General features: G+C 33.9%; 1 protein-coding gene across 1 annotated transcript in view; it reads right to left on the bottom strand.

The window, feature by feature from the left end:
- The window catches only part of LOC149410643 (fatty acyl-CoA reductase wat-like), a 75,680-nt gene that overhangs the window by 29,527 nt on the left and 25,370 nt on the right, over positions 1–20,783 (bottom strand). The window contains exons 2-3 of the mRNA XM_089648055.1: positions 7,680–7,842; positions 1,544–1,637 (exon numbers count right to left, since the gene is read on the bottom strand). Coding sequence (XP_089504181.1) covers positions 1,544–1,637; positions 7,680–7,834 — 249 coding nt within the window. The 5' untranslated portion in view covers positions 7,835–7,842. The remainder of the gene's footprint in view (positions 1–1,543; positions 1,638–7,679; positions 7,843–20,783) is intronic.

The following is a 20,783-nucleotide window of genomic DNA, read 5'->3' as shown; positions in this document are numbered from 1 at the left end:
ATATTTGTTGAATAATAAATGCAGCTGGCTTACGACCAGGACAGACGGCCGGCATAGTCCAGTGGTAACGCATTGGACTGCCATTCCGAAGGTCGCGGGTTCGAACCCGGCGTGCGCAAATAAATTTTATTTGATTAATTTGTGTTATTTCACAATTAATTAATTAAAATAATATATAGTATATTTGCGGCACGTTCCAGAGTGGAAGATACTACCAGTATCGCCCTGGTGTAAGACCACCATTCAGAATTGAAACGTTGCTCCAAATGGCTTTAGCCGTGTTTAGTGACTAGATCTGAATAGCCAGGTACTTCCCCACCTTCCTCTTTCCCTTCCCCACTTACCTTCAGCCTCACAACATCCCCCAATTGGGGATGCCATAGTCTCACTGGCTCCAGACAGGAGCAGTTGGGACTCTTGTGAGGTATTCACTATAAAAATAAAAAAATAAAAAAAAGGATTCATAATATCTAGTGACTTACATATAAAACTTATATTTAGTGACTTACAACTAAGGCTAATAACTACTAACGAACATATCTAACAAAATCACTAGACCTTTCAAACAAAAATAAATCCAATAAGCAAAAACGAAGATAACTCTTGGACAAGGAAATTTCATTTACTAACGCATTTAAGTTTTAACTTTACAACAAATTACCACTCTCCTACAAAAAACAAACAAATGTGAGACACAACATTTACAGAACATTGCAACCAAACACGGAGTGATTGAAGTGATATAGATAAATAGATTACATTAGATCAGATTATATTAAAATTAAAATAAAATGTACTGAATATGTTAAATGTCTTCCCCAGCTCATCAAATCCCAGTGCGGAAAACATTATGAAATTCAATTATGTTAAAAAAAATAATAACTTAAAAAAAAATTTTTGGCCATTTGTTTGAACTGAAAACAGAATATTTACAGAACTTGAATAAAACCTTTGTAGAACTTAAATTTGAAAAATCGTTCAAATTCTGTGAAACAACTATTCTAAGGAACGGAGAAAAGATTTTTTTTCTTTTTTAAAAAGAAAGACAAACATTCCCGGGTTACGAATAACCTGAAAATATTTGAAAATCTCCTACTACCACCACAGAAAGCGGAAAATGTTGCTTGTGTTGTGATGGAGGACTTAGCCAGCCGAGGAATTGAACACACTACGCCAGCGCGATGTCAACTCGGCCACCGACCGGTCAAAAGATGATAATCTTTCTTCAATAGCTTTTCTAAGTAAATCTATTTCAGCATTAAATTTTTTTCAAGTCACTGTAAACAGAATACAAATATAGATACGGTAGGCCTTTAATAAAAAAAAATAATTCCAAGATAACTTACCACAATGATAATTCAACACATCTTTAAAACGTCATATAAAGTTATTTAAAGTGAAAAAAAAAACAAACTAAAAACCTAACCTATTTAAATGAGTTCTTGTTTTATCACTTTTTAAAGGTGTATTGTATCGTTCTTGAAGTAATAATCTTCAAGAACGTCATAAAGCTCTGATCAAAAACCAAAAAGCAGGTTCTTACCGGGTCTGCAAACTGTTCCTTGAACCTTTCTCCAATGTCTTTTCCCTTCTTTGCTCTGACCAAGATGTACAGTTTTGGTATTCCGGGACATGATCTGAAACAAGACACACACATTAATTAGCATAATATTGCAAAAACGTTCCCTCTATCATTCGTATTTACATATTTCCCTTTCAAACCATCTTCAGTGATGTTCTTCTTTTTGAATGCTTTTAACGTAACCTTAAGCTAATGTTCGATGGAAGAAAATATTTTTTGATTGGGGTGTTCCCTGATCATCTCTCTAATGCACTTGAATTTCATTTGGTTACCCTGGCACCTCTTTCTCTGTCCATTCGCTCTATATATCGAAACCACCTGTGAGTCCCCTTCTTAACCTCTTAAAATCCAGCGTATCGATATGGATGCATTTAAAAATCATTTTACTGAATATGACTAGCTATTGTGGGGAAACCAGACATTATCTGGTAAGGCGTTACAATTTACAAAAACATAATTCTGCTAAATCAGTATAAAATATAGTTCCTGCGCGAAAAGTAGGAAGAGGAGAATCATTGAGAATCATTCTGGCCGCGAACTAATTCAACAAACTGAGTCACCGGTGACCACTGACCGCGCCATGGCCTGGAGTTATTGGGTTACCGGCGTGCTTGAAGTGCTCTTTGAGAACATGACTATGGGAAAACTCTATTTATCGATGAAAGGTTAAACCATTGCTTTTTCTATCTTTTCCAGAACGATTTGAGCAGTATCTTAGCGTAGGCAATATGCAGTGAGGATTATCATTTACTCAATGTTCCTCATATTTCAAACGCCGATGTTTACTCCATATATAAACACTAGGAAATTAGTATTCAAAACACACAATATTAAGATCTTACGATTACCAAACTAGGCACATGCGCGTAATATTGTAACCTTGAACCAAGATTTACAGCTATTAAGGAAAAAAGTTGTACCTATTCTCTCACAATTTATGACTTTCCGTGAATATTTATTGTGTTAAAGGTTCTTACATTCCCATGGGCACATATTCTTCTTCTTCTTTCGTATGGTGGAGGGGTTCAGAGGACAACTTCTCGGTTAGTGAGCCAGTCAGACCTCATAAATCCCGCCGTGGAATGAATGCAGCGGGTATTCTTTGACCACATGGGCACATGATTTTAAATGATGCTTTGAGCAATTTAAAGCGAAAAATTAATTTACATTTATTAAACTCGTTATTTTTTTAAAGCTAGCTTTATGACATGTTTCTCCTTAGCGTCGAAAATTCTGAGAGGGTTAAAGCAGTCTATTTGAAGCATCATACCTGCTCAGTCGATCATGAGCGTGAGTTGCATCTGATAAGATTGTCCATCGCGCAGACGTTAACTAAGTATGATGGTGCCATCCAGTTCAATTCCTTCACACTACTAGTTCTGTGAACAGTAGACCAAGCATCCAAAAAAGTATGCTTATAATTTCTTCTCATTAAAACCAAAATTTCATGCTTACCTGCTTAATTAGAAACCATAAATTTTATGTAACTTTTTTTTTCAAACAAGGAATTGCACAATTTTTTTTCAAAGGAAAGCCAATTACTCAATGACAATTCTTTTTCAAACTTTCTTCTAGCAGTTAGATACCATAATATTGAAAAGCTCAGTCAAAGTTATCAGTATTGCCAAGTTAGCATATTATATGCTAAATTTTGCATAATTACTCCATGTTTAGCATAACTATTATGCTTTTAGCATATAGCATATTTATTTGGCTTATTTTTACTGAAACATGAAAATAATAAAAACCAATTTTTTAACTAACAAAAATGATATCGATTGAAAAACTGGTGTCTCAATGGAGAAAAATAGTTCACATTAAATGGGAATCCTTGACTTCCACTGTAGAGTGTTGGAATGAAGTCATGCAATATAAAGATGCAGCTCATAATAAACCCTTCGGTGATTTATGTCAGTTTGCAATGTCTATTTTAACATTGCCTCATTCAAATGCGGACATTGAACGTGTATTTAGCCAAATGAGTCTGGTCAAAACAAAACTCCGAAATCGTTTGGCTGTGAGAACCCTGAATGCCATTTTGTATGTGAGATTTGGCCTAAAGTGAGCAGGAAAGTGCTGTTATTCTTACACTGTTCCTGACGAAGTACTATGCTGCATTGTGACCAAAGAAAGTAACGACTCCGTCTCTCAGCCTTCCACATCAGCTGCTGTTAATGAAGAAGAAGAAGATGAAGATATTGATATTATATTTCACTGATTTTATTTCTAAGTTAAATTTATGTTAGCTTTTATTTGGTATTTTTTAAAGTAATTTAGCATTTTTCTGGCATATTTTTCCCATCACTCTATTTCTCAATAAATACTAAGTTAAATTTAGGTTGGCTTTTTTTTGGAATTTTTTAAAGAAATTTAGCATATTTCTGGCATATTTTTCCCATCACTCTAGCATATTTTGAAGTAGTTGAGTTGGCAACACTGAAAGTTAGCCATCTAAGTAAAGTAAGGATTATTTGCATAATAGAGTTGATGCAGCAGATCAAAAACGTAAATCGGTCAAAGGCAAATCTAGGCAAATCTAGGCAAAGTTAGCCACCTAGTTAACCATCTAGTCAAAGTAAAGCTTGCTTAAATAAGTGGATGCAGCAGATTATCAAAAACGTAAATCAGTCAGCTATCTAGTCAAAGTTAAAGTAAGGCTTGTCCATGTAATAGAGTTAATGCAGCAGATTTTTGAAAACCGATTCATCAGTCAACTAAGAATAGTTGACTAGTCAAAAAAGTTATATAACTTGAATAATAAAGAAGATGGAGCAGATTTTCAAAACCGAAAATGTACAAACAAATTGACAGACAGATGAAATGCCAAACGGTTCATTAGGTAGACTAGCAAAAAAAAATAACAAAATATTGCAGTAGAATTCCATATATCTACGCACATTCCATATACACCATATTCCATATATGGACGCACCTCAACTAAAGACAGCGAAAGTAAACCAGGTGGCAAAGCGTATTAAACCCCTTAATTAATTCCCACAAAACCAATGCCGACCAGTGGCAAGTCAAAAACTTGCAAAGTAGAATGACAAAGCATCGTTAGTTTGGAATAAATTCATAAATTAAGACCGCGGAGGTCAATTTAGCTGCGGGCAAAAAACTCTAACACAACTTCAAGTTCAATGAAAGTCTTATGTTAATTTTGTACGCGGTGAGTATTTGAAATGTAATTTAAGTATTTGAATATTTCCTGTGTTTATTTGTATCCGAATATATCTTTTGTGTACTTCAAGCTTTTGTTAAGTTAGGCTTTGTCGAAATTTGATGCCACATTTCTTGGTGCTAATTGAGAAAGCTTTCTTTGTTGGAGTTTCAACACTCTTTTCTAGAAACGATTTTCATTTCTCTAATTGAACAATTTTTCGAATGTACAATTTTTTGGCATCTTGTAATACTTTTAGACAGTTTGGTAAATATTTCATGGACTCAATATAACGATATTGCGATGTGAATATTTTCATGTTGTTGAGTCGATTTTTTTACATATTTGCTTATTCACATATGAACTTCACAACTTACGCACTTCCTTCTGTCCATCTCCTAACCCTCCCCCCACCATCAATTGAGAATGTCCTAGACTCACTATCTCTCGGTATTTATGAGTAGATGGGACTGGTGTGCGGGTTTCCACAAATCGACGCCTAAATATAGGTATGATTGAACATTTCTTCCAAATGTTGTGTTTTAAGGAAACATGTTTTACTCCTATAGTGATTTGTTTTTGGGGTATTATGCCGTGTTGCACTACCTCCTTCTTTAGCCAACGTTTCGTACTCCTGATTTATTAACTGTTATAAACATAAATTATAAATATTTTTGGTTTTGTTGTTTTTTTTCATATTCTATATAAGTTCCCTAAATGTGGGCCGCACAACGCACTTGAGCCGCTCCCAACTAGCAAGTAGTTAATAAATACTTGAACTTTGATGGCAAGACCCGAATACAATATTATAGTCACAAATGACTTCATACACTTTATTTTGCCCTTTTATTTGATTAATTGTTTATTTGCTAGCTGAGAGCGGCTCACGTGTGTTGTTGTGCGGCCCGTCTAAAGGCAACTATACAATATGCACATATATGTACCTACTACCTACACTAAAACCTAATTAAAAACATATTGTCACTAGTATTGCCTATTGTTCTCTTTAGAACAGGTCCAAAGCGACCTAGTTAAAAGAATAAATAAACTATTAACATTCTTTTAAATCATCATCAGGTCAAAATTCATAGAGAGTAATGTCAGCATAGAAGATTTCCGAGAGCCAGTGTCCGGAAACTCAAAGTGCAAGTGGAAATGTGGTAAATCTACATCACATTTGAAGTTGATTTATTAGTATGACTTTTTTTGATTTAAGCCCTCGTTCTCGAGTAAACCAAGTCCAAAGTTGGAGATTTTTATGGACAATTTTTTTTGAAAAATTACTCAGATTGAAAAATTATTATTTTTGTGTTCTCTTTGTGATGTAGATTCATCTCTTTTCCGCTTGTACTACGAGTTTCCGGACACAGCGTATTTCTTTCAGAGGAAAATTTCCTTTTTTACGTAATTTGTAAACCCTCATCTATTTTGGGGTTTCCAGGGCTAACCGAATTTCTTTAATTTGAAATATTTGTGACGTAAGTTGCGTATGGGGCTTGCTTGGGTTAGATATAATGCCAAGACTTGCGGCATGACAACACTCATAAAACTTGCACCAGTCGATAGAAAAATAATTATCTCCTTTCTGCGAAAATCTCGTGACCTCACTAGTGAAAAAATGTGTAGGCCGTTATGGGATTGAGGCTGAGAAAGATAAGGTGTTAAATGTCTGAACAAATTTTCAAACAATTTACAAAACAACTCTTCACACATAAAATTAGAAATGTCGTTACCACATTACTAAGCAATATTCCAACATTAATATTGATGATTTTTTCTCATGAAGACCAACTATTTTTAAAATAAAAATATTTACCAACTTTAACTATTATTTTCGTTTCGTTATTTATTTACTTTATTTCGTGAAAGTGTTGATAAATGAAAATAATGCAAAAAATCTTTTAATTAATTTAATTTACTTACATTTTATGCAAGGCTTACTGTTAATCTTGTTAGAAAGCAGCGGAAGACATATGAACTAATTTACTAATCATAAACTATAACAAAAATTATGTAATTATAATTGAAATAAAATTGGACCGAAAACCGATCCTTGAGCAACACCCAGGTTGGTTTCAATTGGTGCTAATATTGAGCTTTCAACTTTTGTTACCTGTTTTTCTTTCTTTTAGACATTCTTTGAATAAGTTGTGAAGAGGCGACTATAGTAAGATTCGGTAATTGGAACGGCTCCAATGGACAGAATATGTAGGTACTTTAAAGATTTAACTGGATTTAAGTATAATAAACCTACAGGACGAAGGAGTGTTGGCAGGTCTAAGTTTAAGTGGATGGATGGTGTTGAGGCAAAAATCTCACACACGGATTACAAGGAACTGGAGGAAGACAGAAGAGCATGGCAGAAGTGAAGGATTATAGCCATAGATAATAAAAAAATGGCGATGGACTATGAAACATTATAAGTGTCGCTAAAATAGTTTACAGTAAAGAAAACCACGGAAATGCCTTCCATTTAGATAAGAATGAAAACTCATGTTCGCCACTGACTTATCTTTACTACCTTTTGGTTCTAGCCCATTTAGCACGCGCTCTGTCTCGCGTATACTTGCCAGTAATCGTATACCGCTATCCCATTTGATCGAAATAAAAAAAAATCGTAATTTTGATGAAACACAGTTCTACATGTGAAAATAATTGCAGACTTTTGGATCACAAAACACATCCACATCGCATTTCTTGTGTTCTTCTTTGCTCTACGGCCTGTGCAATTAGTTGACTATTTTCAATTGTTGATAGTGTCGTGCTTATAATAAACCTTTTACTATCTAAAAAGTCATTTCTAAAGCCTACGCCCTCAAAATAATATTGGCGCAGCCGGTAGGATCGTTATGATATCGTCTAAATGACATTAACGGCGTCAACAAATTATGTAAATAACACAGATAGAGATGAAGAAATTAGGGATAAGGGCATTACCTCAGCAGCTTCTCGATGAGCACCTTGCCCATAAAGCCAGTGGCTCCCGTGACGCAGATAACGCTCTTCTCATAAAATTCCTTCACTGGGGAATAAAGCCCCGTCTCTTCCAGCATGTCCATATAGGAGATATCGCCTCCCTCACGTTCCGCCATGGCGGCTTCTGGAACAAATAAAGTAACATTAATTTATTAACCCTTGGAACACCATCCTCACGCGGCTTACTACTCCTTAGTGTGTCACTGGTATAATGCCAATTGCCCACCGTACGCCAGCTGACACTATTTCCTTAATTACTTACTTGTTATTTTGCTGAATTATATTTTTGCAAATTGAAAAGTTTTACCAGATAATTAATTCTTTCAAAAATTTATAAAAAATATGTTAGGTATTTTCCCCAGGATATCTACTTATATTTAGAGAAACGTTTTTCTCTCTAATACGACGGATCTCTGTGGTCGAGGGGGAAAGCTCTGGCGGGTTCATATCCCTACGTGCGCAAGTAAATTTTATTTGAAGAATTTGTGTTACATCACAACTAATTCATCTAAATAAAATATAGTATACTTATTCTCAGTATAGCCCTGGTGTAAGACCATCATTCAGAATTGAAACGTTGCTTGCAATGGCTTTAGCCGTGCTTGGTGACCAGATCTGAATAGCTAAGTACTCCCCCACCTTCAGCCTCACAACATATTCTAATTGGGAAAGCCATATGCTCATTGGCTTCAAACGGTTGGGAACAGTTGGGACTTTAGTGGGGTATTTCACATTAAAAAAAAAATCCCAAAATATTATAGGGTTTTATTATACTTTCCATAAAGCAAAATAAGTGTTCTTTATAATGAAAAATAAATTATATGAGGCATACCTGTACATAAACACAAAACTGCGGCCTTGAAAATCGGAAATATTCTCACAATCATAAGTATAAATTAATATATTTGCTCGTGACGAAACGAGAGTCTAGAATAATTTTATGATACTTTATATCCTTGTTTATATGGGTACTTAATTATAATTATTTGATTTTTCATTATAAGTACCCATACAGAACTAACATAAATATATTGTCGATAAGTGGCTCAGCAGTTTTTTAAATTTAATTAAATAATACAGGGTTTTCCAATAAAAGGTGTTATTTTGAATAGCCCGCTATTTCGGTAGATGTTACTTTTAAAGCTGTCATTTTTTAACATTTGACAAGTAGAAACTACGCCATTAATAAAAATGGAACAATACACGCTTCAACAACGCATTGAAATTATTAAGATTCACTTGAGTAAATCCAATGCAAATCATCTTGAATGATGAGGCCCATTTCTACCTCAGTGGCTTCGTCAACAAGCAAAATTGTCGATCTGGGGCTCGGAAAACCCAAGAGTTTTTGTTGAAAAGCCTCTTTATCCACAACGTGTGACTGTTTGGTGCGGTTTATGGTCCGGCGGAGTCATTGGACCTTACTTTTTTGAAAATGAGGAAGGAGCAAGGAATGGATTGCGCTATCGAGAAATGATTAATGATGTTTTATGGCCGCAATTAGATGGTATTGATCTGGACAACGTTTACTTTCAACAAGATGGCACTACATGCCACACAAGCTACGAAACCATTAATCTTTTACGATTGAATATCAAAATAACACCTCTTATTAGAAAACCCTGTAGTATTTTTTAATATATGAAAGGGTTTGTTTCTATAATTTTATGGCCCAGGAAAGATTTCGAAGGGATGAGAAAACAAAAAAAACTTTTTGGTGGATTTTTAATGAACATATAAATAGCATTTTTTTAAATGAACGTAATATTTTTAATTAAAGCGAAATCGAATTATTTTTTTAGTTGAAAGGATAGCCGGCCATTTTTTTAATGAGATTGTTAATAGAGAGGAAGTGGTTAGTTTTTTAATATATCCCGTCGAAGATGATCGTAAAATATTACCAGCAATAAATATTCTGCTGAGGCAAAACTTGTCGCACTTCAAGCTTATTTGTTGAATCACCGCCGTCTTTATTCACAAGCCGTGATGTAGACTTGGCAGAAACGCAAATTTCAATGTAAAGAAAGTAAGTTACTAATAAGATAAAATTAAAATAAAATTACTGCCTCTTTTTTTATAAGATTTAAATAGAAAATGTTGATGAATTTAAGAGTGACTGTAGTACCTACTTTTTTGCGCCAATTTTCAGTCTTTGCATACACTCTTAAATTCTCTTTGGCCGGTCGGTGGCCGAGTTGACATCGCGTTTGGGTCCCACCCAGGCGTAGTGTGGTCAATTCCTCGGCTGGCTAAGTCCTCCATCACAACACAAGCAACATTTTCAGCTTATTGTGGTGGTAGTAGGAGATTTTCAAATATTTTCAGGTTATTCGTAACCCGGGAATGTTTGTCTTTCTTTTAAAAAAAAATAAATAAAAATAAAAACTCCTTGCCTCATTCAAATTCATACATACTCTCTGTTATTTTGACTCTTAACATTGCCTGACTCAAGTAGCTGGTTCACTTGATCGTGTCATGTCTTCGTCTACCTTTCATATTCGAAAACCATCCCAAACCATCTAAGTGTCCCTTTCTTAATTTCACAAAATTAGATTTTTTTTTTAAATATGCTTACATACACGCCTTGCATTCTTTACGAATCTCCACATTTCTCAAACGGTCATACATAATTTTATCACACATACGCCTCAGGGATTTCATTTCTACAGCATTCAGTCTACTCTCATCCTTTATCTGTTAGTTTCATGCCTCATTGCCATCAAGGTTTCAAATTTCAAATGTAATAATTAAGAGATAATTATTTGTGAAAGTTTTATTAAATTATTCCAAAAAATAAAGAAAAGAAGTCCAAAATGACGTGACATCAATCCTTGGAAAATTGTGGTTTCTAAAAATGATGAACTCCACTTTCTTCAGGGAACTGTTATAAATAATTAAATTTACGTCCAGGAACACAGAACAAACGAGGTATATTAAAACATTAATGTTTACACACGTATAAATGGACGTATTTTCAAAACAAAACAAATAAATCTTGCAAGAATTTCTTCTTTGCGAAACATGAAAAAAGAAGGTAACAGGGTAAATCAGGACATTGGCAATTCAACACACTCTTGAAATGTGATAAAAGTCATGAAAATTAGGTTACCTAATGTTACGTTTATATGCCTCACTTTTAATGACTTTATATAACTTTTCCAAACCTAAAAGAACGCCTATGCGAGAAATTTCGTTATATGCTTCTAATTTATACATATAAGGTATTACATTATAGATTATAGTATCGTATTACCTAGTAAATAACACACTTTATAATAAGTATTGCGACGTGTAGCAGTGTGATAAGTAGCGACGTGTGATTGAAAAAATACATAAAAAAAAATGATTGAAAGAGAATCTTCGTACAGTAAAAAAGCTGGTTAGTCTTTCGGATATGTGTTGATACATCGTGAACGTGAAAAACTTACAATGCCGGGTTTTGAATCTTCCACCTCTAGATCCGGAGTCAAGATTACAACAGCTCGGCATCTGAAGTCGTCAAATGTTACACGCATCAATTTTTTTAAAGAAATAGGAAGTGGTTCCATTACAAATCAACGCTCAGTGGCAGTACCTAGCACAGTGTAATAGTTTACTATACACTATCGGATGGATAGGCGTAACCACCGATGATTTTATACCGAATTCCAGAGCACGGTCGCGCTGTTAATAGCCAGACAGATATTAATAATTTGATATATTTTCATTGAATTGACATTCCGAAACGTCAAACGTCAGACAGCTACGTAAAAATACAAATAAATTGACAATGTTGAATTGAAATACTAACTTAAATATCCATGGGCAGTCGGAATTTACTTTTTGATACTAATAAAGCGAGTTAAATAGTTAATGATGACCGTATTCACAACTTGCTACGTGAAAAAAAATCATTTCTGTAAGCCCGAACTAATATAGCATCATCAAAAACCAGAACGGATTATTTCAATTCTAAGAGCTTCTTTAGTTCAACTCCGTTCGTTAATAAGCCAGTAATTTTGCGTAACTAACGACATTATTAAAAAAAGATGTGTGTATTGACAGTTAACCAAAGCTTCTGATACTATATTTAATTTGGGAGGCGGGTATGGGTACCGCCGCCCGGGGAACAATTTATTCGATACACCTCCGCCATGGGCCACCTCAAGTGGTTCACTACTTTTAGTGACTTAGCAGGGGTACCCAGGTTCATCGGGTGAGGTGTGTCCAGGTATTGGCGACGGCGCCTACCAACCTACTGCATGGTAGGCCTGATCGGGAGAGGCCAGCTTGGGGAGACCCTTTGACTTCTCCAGCTACCCATCGTCTTGCACCGCAGCGGGAGGGATGGATTAATACATCCGTAACTCCTAGACACACTAACACCTTGATTCCTACCCACCCCTCACCTTATTCCTTCCCAGAACTTCTTCTCCTTCCTTTCCTTGAAAAGACCCTCCGCGCGGCATCTCCAAATATGACATAGTTCCTGAGAGAAATTATTTTCTTCAAGGCCTCCTGTGTGGGATTAATGTAAAAAAAAATACAGTGTGTGGCAAGCCTAAGCACGACGGAAGTGAAACTTTTAGTATTCTTCTCTCTCTCTTTTCATTTCATTCTCTCTTTTTTTTCTGTCTATTGACATATTTATAAGTAGCATGTGATAAAAAAATTAAAAGTTATAAAAATATGGGATTTGAACCCGGGTCCTGCATAACGAGTGTCGAACGCTCTGCCTCTAGACCGCGGTTATTACGTATTCGACCAAAATATCATATAGTCAAAATATCTAAAAGTCGCAGCACGAGAGCATTTTATCACTTTAAAAAAAATTATTATTAAAAAAATGCGCGTAAAGAAGTTTCACTTCAAAAAAAAATTAGTTAAAGCGGGGATCGAACTTCGGTTCTTCACGACGACAATCGGGCGCTTTGCCTCTAGACCGCGAAGCTGAGTTTGAAGAGCGACCGAAAGTAGGTATATAATATTGGCTAGGCTCCTATAGCGAAATGATCACGGTTTTTGATGACGGTCCTCGAAATTGCATAACGCGCGTAAAGAAGTTTCACTTCAAAAAACTATGGAGGCTGCGCTAAAATTTTTCAATCGTCGTTTGGAATATTTCTTATCAATAGTTGACCGTGCTCGCAAATATCGTTAGCTGACCATAGATGAAGAAATAGTCAATATTGTATTTACGTAAGGCTTTATCAATCGTTCGAGCTTGACCTCCAGAAGATTGAACATGCAATATCGGTCAGTTTTGTAAAAAACTGGTCAATCAATACAGTCAACGTGGAAGGTATCATTATTATTTCTACAAACCTAAAAAATTTACGCAAACGATTAAAATTTAATTTAATTGATTAAGAATGATGAAAACTGGAAGTTATTATAATTATTTATGTAAAGACAGGTTATAATTAGCAACCACGCGTCGGGAGTTTAATAATTTTCTAGCTAAGTCCACCATCATTGCACTGGCAACATGTTACCACCATAAAGAGATTTCCCTTTATGGTGGTAACACACTGGGTTTGTATTTTATATTATTTTACGTTGCGTACGTTGCGTACGCAACGTACGCAAGGCATCAAGAGGAACGGCTGTGCAGTGTGCGGCCTTCTTCAGACAAAATTTAAATTTGGATTAGATCCTACAATACCCTACGAAACTGAACAATTATTTTTTTAATTAAAAGGGTATATATTATGTTATATTTTATTTTTAGTTATATAAATTATAATATATAGACCATTAAATAACTCAAATTGGTTTGGTTTTAGAGGTAACTTTGGCATTAAAAAATAATACTGTCCCATCTTCTGTTTTAATTAATATATGATGAAAAATAAATTAAATCATAATGAAAAGGCATCTTTTAGAGAAATGATTATTTACACACGACAAGTATGTGTTCCAACGTAAATCAGTCATTTATAATTTAAATTTTATTCTCATAAAATTGATTTTTTAATAAGCAAAATAAATACTTTTAATAATTCTAAATAACTCAAAAATAACTGTCACTGTTGCCACCAAAATCATGGAAATTTGATTTCTTAAATGGCCTATATTTTATAATTTAAAATAAATAATAAACAAAGTAGCTCAAATTATCCATACTAACTATTTGCTTAAATCTTTTGAATAAAACAAATATTGAATTTGGTAGGGCATTATGGGCTTAAATCCAAATTTAAGTTTTGTATGAAAAAAGCCGTGCATCCGTTGCTCTTAAGATATCTGGACAACTTACAATCCACAATGAAAAGGCATATTTATATTTATTTATGATTTTTTATATGAAAATATGCACACAATGTTAATCTGCGCTGTCTGGCTGATCGGCGTGGGACGTGTGAAAAAAATAAGTTGATTTTATTTTGGTTTTGGCGTTTGGCATTTATGACATTTTTGTTTTTGATAAAATAGGAGATAAGCAACTAATAGATTTAGTAAGATGTAACGAAGTGATTTATAATTCATGAGATTTCTCCAAATGAAGGAGTTTGGCTTCTACCCGTGGCTCAATCCTACCGATTCTCTTTTGGGTATGCTAGGAATGAATTATCTATGAGTCAGAAGGGATGTACACATTTCTTCAGACTGATTCGCGGATGATTTGAAAACCCAGTTAGCATAGAGAGCATTCATTTCTATTTTACCGATGGTTCTCTGCGCCGTTTTTCAAAAGCTACCTAAATGGACGCCAGATGTATATATATTTATGTACATACCTAAATGCTGTTGAACAGAATCAATTCGGATATCGACATGTTTTGTATCAATGAAACTTCCTTTAAAAGGCAAGCTCTATTATCACTGGTATAGTTGATATACACACTGTTAATATTAATATAAGAATTCTTATTATAAAAATATTTTTAAAAGGCATTGAAATTAACAATTTTGTAATATTATATATATATTTTTTTTTATATTATATATTATATTTTATTTATTTGCAAAAACAGTACAAAAACCAATACATTGCAAAAGCGGTAAACAAATTATTGAAGAAAATTTTATACATAAGTATACAGTTAAAACATATGCAAAAGCGGTAAACAAAATATGGAAAAAAATTTATACATAAGTATACAGTTAAAACAAATACAATATTTCGCGCTTAAAGTCGTTGTAGGACATATGGAAAATATCCAAGTTAGCTGGAAGGGAGTTAATTAACCTAGTGAGTCTTCCCAGGGGCATCACCATTGGTAAGTTAGTTCTGGACCTGGGAAGAATTAAAAGCCTGTGTTGGCGGCCTCTCGTGAAATTATCCGGGACATAAAGTCCTATTTTTGACAGAATGTCTGGAATTGATACTAAACCATTCAGAAGCTTGTAAGCCATCAACAATAATGCGACGTCCCGTCTGGAACTAAGGCTGCAGATATTCAGCATTCCCGAGATAAATGCTGTTGGAAACAGCCATGGGTAAAAACCAAACTCTCTCATATAGAGGTATCGTAAAAATTTCTTTTGAATTTTCTCGACCATTAGTACGTTTTTGTATGAATAAACAAATTGAATTGAATTGAAGAAACAAGTTAAAATAAGTAACATACTTAGCAACCAGTTCTTAACTAACTTTGGTATACCACAAGGAAGCATATTAGGACCTTCGTTATTCCTGTTGTATATTAACGACTTAGGAAAAATCAATGTTCGGAGGAAAATATAAAATATTATATTCTTTGATAATGGTATTTGACAATTTATTGAAGAGCGCCATTTTAATGAAATATCACCTCAGGTGCGCTTTAATGACATAATTGGATAAATCTACATATGTCGCCATTGTCATGGATATTCATAATATCAAACGGAATCAGTTGGTAATTAATTATTAATTTTCCCAACAATTTTCCATTGACGTTCTTCGTGCACGTAACTTTAAGTGATAAACTCATGCAAGGTCTTCATAGAAGTCAGAAACACATCTCCAGAAACGTAAAATATAACCTCTTCAACGCTGATATGAACGGGTGTGAATAGGATGAGAGGGTGTTACGATGTGAGTCCCATGGATCCACGGCGTCACTTTCTTTCATATGGTAGGGGTTTAGAGGGGAACATCTAGATCAGTGAGCCAGTCTAGGGCCTCAGACTCACTCTTTGGACCTCAACAATATCGGTCCTTTGTTACCCACCCCGGAGGTGGCGGGGTCATATCCCCGCAAGCGCAAGTAAATAAAATAATTAATTATTAAATTGTTTTATTCAAATTAAATAATATACAGTATAATTACGCACGTTCCACAGTGATATATACTATGAGTATTTCAGTAGTGAAAGACCACCATTTACTTTACAACCCTCCACTACCTTATTTTCTTGCTCTCCACACCACCTTCAGTCTTACAACGTGTCCCAATTTGGGAAGCCGTAATTGCATTGGCTACGGACAATTAGGAACAGATGGGATTCTTGTTAGGTTTTAAAAGATGTTTAAGCAAAATCTCTCAATAGGTCATATTTTGCGTCCTGAAATTTTCACAGATAGAATATTTATAACACAACTATTTTCAGCATACACGGAGAAAAATGAGTATTGTTAATTCATTATGAATTATTGCTAATCCGGATAAAAACGGGTTTGCAGGCCCTTAACGAATGAACACACTTTAAGTGAAATACGAATATATTACCACGATGTCGAAACACGTGTTCATAAAAATCTTAATTTCCGTATTTCGTCTTTATATATTATCAAGGAAAAAGCAGGTGCGTCAATACGTGTTCAATACATCCATTCAAACGTAAAAAAAATATGCGGAATTATATGTTCCTTATTGTATTTTTTTCAATAATTAGAAAAGATAATGTTAAGAGTATATCGTTGAAATTCATTTATTAATAATACTAATTTGCTAATTAGAAAAACCACATGGGAGCTTTTGTGTCTTAATATCAACAGGGCATAGTTAATCGTAATGATGTTATTTCCATAATGATGGCTGTATATTTTTCCAGAAGAGAAACCATCACATAATTTTAATGAATCAGTTATTTTAGTGGGCACTAGAATTAATTATTGGAATATTGAATTCATGTTGTTCCACGTTTAGTAAAGTGTTTTCGGGTAATTCCGCCCGTAAAGAGTTTATTGTAAAATACAGCTTAAGGCGAAGCTGAATGCCAAATCACTATTTTGATTAATCTTTATAACGAATTGGTGTACATTATGAATACCAAAAAATATGTTTTAGATAAATTGAAGGTTTTCCTAGGGTTTCGCTTGAGTAGAATACAAATAAAAAAATAAATTACTCAGTAAAAAATATAAATGAAAACTACTAAAAAATATTTTTTTTCAATAGAATTGTATGAACGCATAACGAAAACAGCTTAAAAAATACAGTATTATAGCTAAGATTATCTGTGATAGTTTCAATTGATTTACTTTTTTTTTTTATAAATAAAAACCAGTTTTGTGCTTGAAATCTAACGTTTCTAGAATCCGTTTGTCAAGTGATTTTATGCCTATTACCTACAATATAAGGTATACCAAGAATATACACATTTTTGGCTTGTAGCTTCCTCAACAGTGTTGCAGGCGGCCGATACTTCTGAAAGATTCTCCATTATTGTATTAATTAAAGAACGACATTCAGAATTGAAACGTCACTTTAAATTGCATTAGCGTTGTTTAGTGATTAGATTTGAATAACCAGGTAACCTTTACTACCTTTTGTTACTTTCCTTTTCTACATCTCTTTCAACCTCACAACTGATTGGACACTACGTAACTCCACTGACTCTACACGTCGACAGTTGGTATTGCACTGTGATTCACGTAATTTACATAAAAAATATAAAATAATGAGTAGTCGCGGGTTCAAATCCCGGTGTGCGCCAGTAAATTTTATTTGATTAATTTATATTATTTCACAATTTACTCAATTAAAATAATATATAGTATATTTGCGGCATGTTCCAGAGTACACGTAGAATCACTCCGTATCGCACTGGTAGACACCACCATTCAAAATTGAAACGACTCTTGGGTAAGAATCCAGTGCATTTTTAACTCCGCTGGAAGTATACCGCTAAGTGCAAGGGGTAATCTATTATATTTCTTTAAAATGCTGTCAGAATGTGATAAAATTTGTGTGTAGATGGGATGGGATGGGATATTTCCGAGTGTATCCGAGAATGTTATCGTTTTTGAAATATTCAAATTTTGAAATCAAACATTAAAAAGTGAGTCATTTTAAAATGACTCACTTACGTTTTAACACTGAACCAAAATTTTTGATAACAAAAAAACACCCATTTTATTAGACAAATTTATAAAAATTTGTCGTTTCTTATAAAAATAATCAATAAAAGATTCACAAAGTTTCATAATTTTCATAGAGGTATACATTTTAATTATTCTGTGGTTATCTTCTAGATTTTAATATAAAGTGTGGTGATTTCTCTTTCTTACACCTTTAAATCATATTTCTAACCATGACAGTAAGAGAGACAGCGATTTCTATGCGAGACCATATGAGCTGTTCCGAAAAGCGAACAGATTGACGCTACGGGTAACATCTATGTTCGTGAAGGATTAACTCAACATTCGCTAAATTATGTTTGCTGACATGATGTTAATTGATAAAGCGGTAGTTCATATCAGATTGCATCCTAATAAATAATAACCATAAATAAATATGTCCTAATTATTTGGAATGCATTCCAGGTCTTGGTCATACGCGTAATAATGCATTACCTACCCATTGTTACCATTTGCCTTGTGTATTTTTGCATAAAATATGCCTAGTGTATGAACAATATTGCACTTTATGTAATATTACCTTGATCTTTTAGAATAAGCACGGAAAGGTGACATGTCAATATCACAATATTAACTGACCAAATTAATGGTCGTTTATCTTACTTATCCCTTAAGTGGATAAAATATTAAAGAGACGGCGATGTGTGAATGCGGTGCGGTACAGACCATTGAACATGTGGTCAACAAATGCCCTTTGCATTCACTCCCCGGAGTGATCAATACTTTTGCTGGTTATCTGCCTGGATGTGATTCAAATTAAAGACTTTTCACATGGCTGGAAAGGAATGGCTTATCGGTGTTCCTAAGAGTATCAAAGAAAATAATAGAAAATATAAAAATTCAAAGTTGATTTTAAGTTCTTTGACGGTTCTATTCAAGTTCTGTTATAACTGCCCTATAATCATATAATTCACAGAACGTGAAAGTCAACATTGTAATTTGATGAAATTTTCAAATTTAAAAGTCAATTTTCAAGTTCTGTTATTATTTTAGTTCTGTCAAGTATTTCAGTTCTGTCAAGTATTTCGCCCATAATGATATAATAACAGAACTTGAATAGGAAACACAGAACTAGCAAATGAACGTTTTAATTCGATGAATTGTTCAAATTTCGATGAACATTTTCAGGTTCTGTGGAAGCTCTTCGCTGGAAACTTATTATATACTGATATAATAAGTTCTGTTATTATATCAGTATGGGCCAGTTGCTTTTCACAACCGAACTTATAACAGAACTTAGAATAGAATTTTCACAAAACCTTAACTCCGTTAACTCCGAAATTTGATTGATTATTAAAATTTTCTGAAAAAAACCCGTCTTAAGAGTCGACTCTGATGAAATGTTTCAGTGGTTAAAAAAAAGGAATACGTGAGTAGATTTTCGTGTGATTATTAAATCAAATTTTATGAAAATTTATGCATTTATGATTATTTTTTAAATTGTAAATTTCTATTATTTATTGTTTTTGGTTGAAATCATTTTGTTTTGCATTCACTCATAGTGAAAAAAGATATTACCCCTGTTTATACTTCTGTGCAAGCAAAAAAATAAAATTAAAATAACAGGAAGGAATAACCTTCAAACAAGGGATAATTCATAAGTGTAGCATATTGTGCGAACCCTGACAACCTCATAAAATAATTTCGGTCATTTTTGTGTATACTAGTGCAAAACGAAAAACTAGTGACACGTTCTTTTTTTCCAGATGTGTGCGGAAGATGAAAACATGTGTGCGGACGGTTCCATGATAACTCAAAACAGTGACAATTCAACACACTTTTAAAAAGTGATATAAAGTCATTAGAAAACATTAAAATTTTTTTTTTAACCTAACCTAACCTACTTAACCCAGTTAATAAAGTTTTTTTTTCATCACTTTCCATGACTTTTTAAAGATGTGATGAATTATCATTGTGATGATTTATCCGGTCACCGTGCGGACAATTTTTAAAATATGTGCTGCCGCACATTCGCACACTTCGGAGATTGTGATTATTTACGAGAGTGTTTTTTGTGAGGCGTATCATAAGAAGCAATCAATATTCATAATACGCGTATTATATTAAGACACAAAAATAACATGTATTCTAGAGATAGATCGTAGATAATACGGATGTTGTATGAACTGAATTCAAATTGATCGCACGAAAAACATATTTTTATACTGAACAAACAATAATAAGATAACTATCTTTTGAACGAAGAGATACAAACAATATGACAAAATACATACGCTGTTAATAAAAAAAAATAAAAAATAGCGAAATAGGATGTATTAATGAAGGTACAAACAAATAGGTATGTTATTGGTTTCCTGATCGATTAGATTGAGTACGAACATAAAGTGAATCTCGGTGACCTTAAAACAACCAAACGGTGACAGGGCAAAAATTAGCTGTTGACATAGACCTTCAAATGCAAAAATATTTGAAAAATCGTGCTGATCATTTGAGGTATGCGACACATTATGCTATAGGCATCATGCTTAAGCCTATTTCAGCATATCGCTTGCCATACACTACCAATAGGAATGCATGGCGAGCGATATGCTGAAATAGGCCAAACAGGCTTAATTGCGACCTTGTCAAATGTGACGATCGGTCAAGCAACTGGAAAAGTTTCAACGTTGAAATTTTTAACAAGGCATGAATTCTGCCATGAAATTATACGTCCAAGCTATCAATTTGAGGCGATTTGGATGTTTTGAGGCGATTCGAGGCACTGAGAGTTTTTATTTGTGATAGCTAGGGTAGATACCTACTTTAAAATTTATATGTGCATGCCAGGATATAAA

Source organism: Hesperophylax consimilis, chromosome 27 (assembly GCF_061612785.1).
Source record: "Hesperophylax consimilis isolate HC1 chromosome 27, BYU_Hcon_1.0, whole genome shotgun sequence".
Taxonomy (NCBI): Eukaryota; Metazoa; Arthropoda; class Insecta; order Trichoptera; family Limnephilidae; genus Hesperophylax; species Hesperophylax consimilis.
This window is presented reverse-complemented; position numbering and strand designations above follow the sequence as displayed.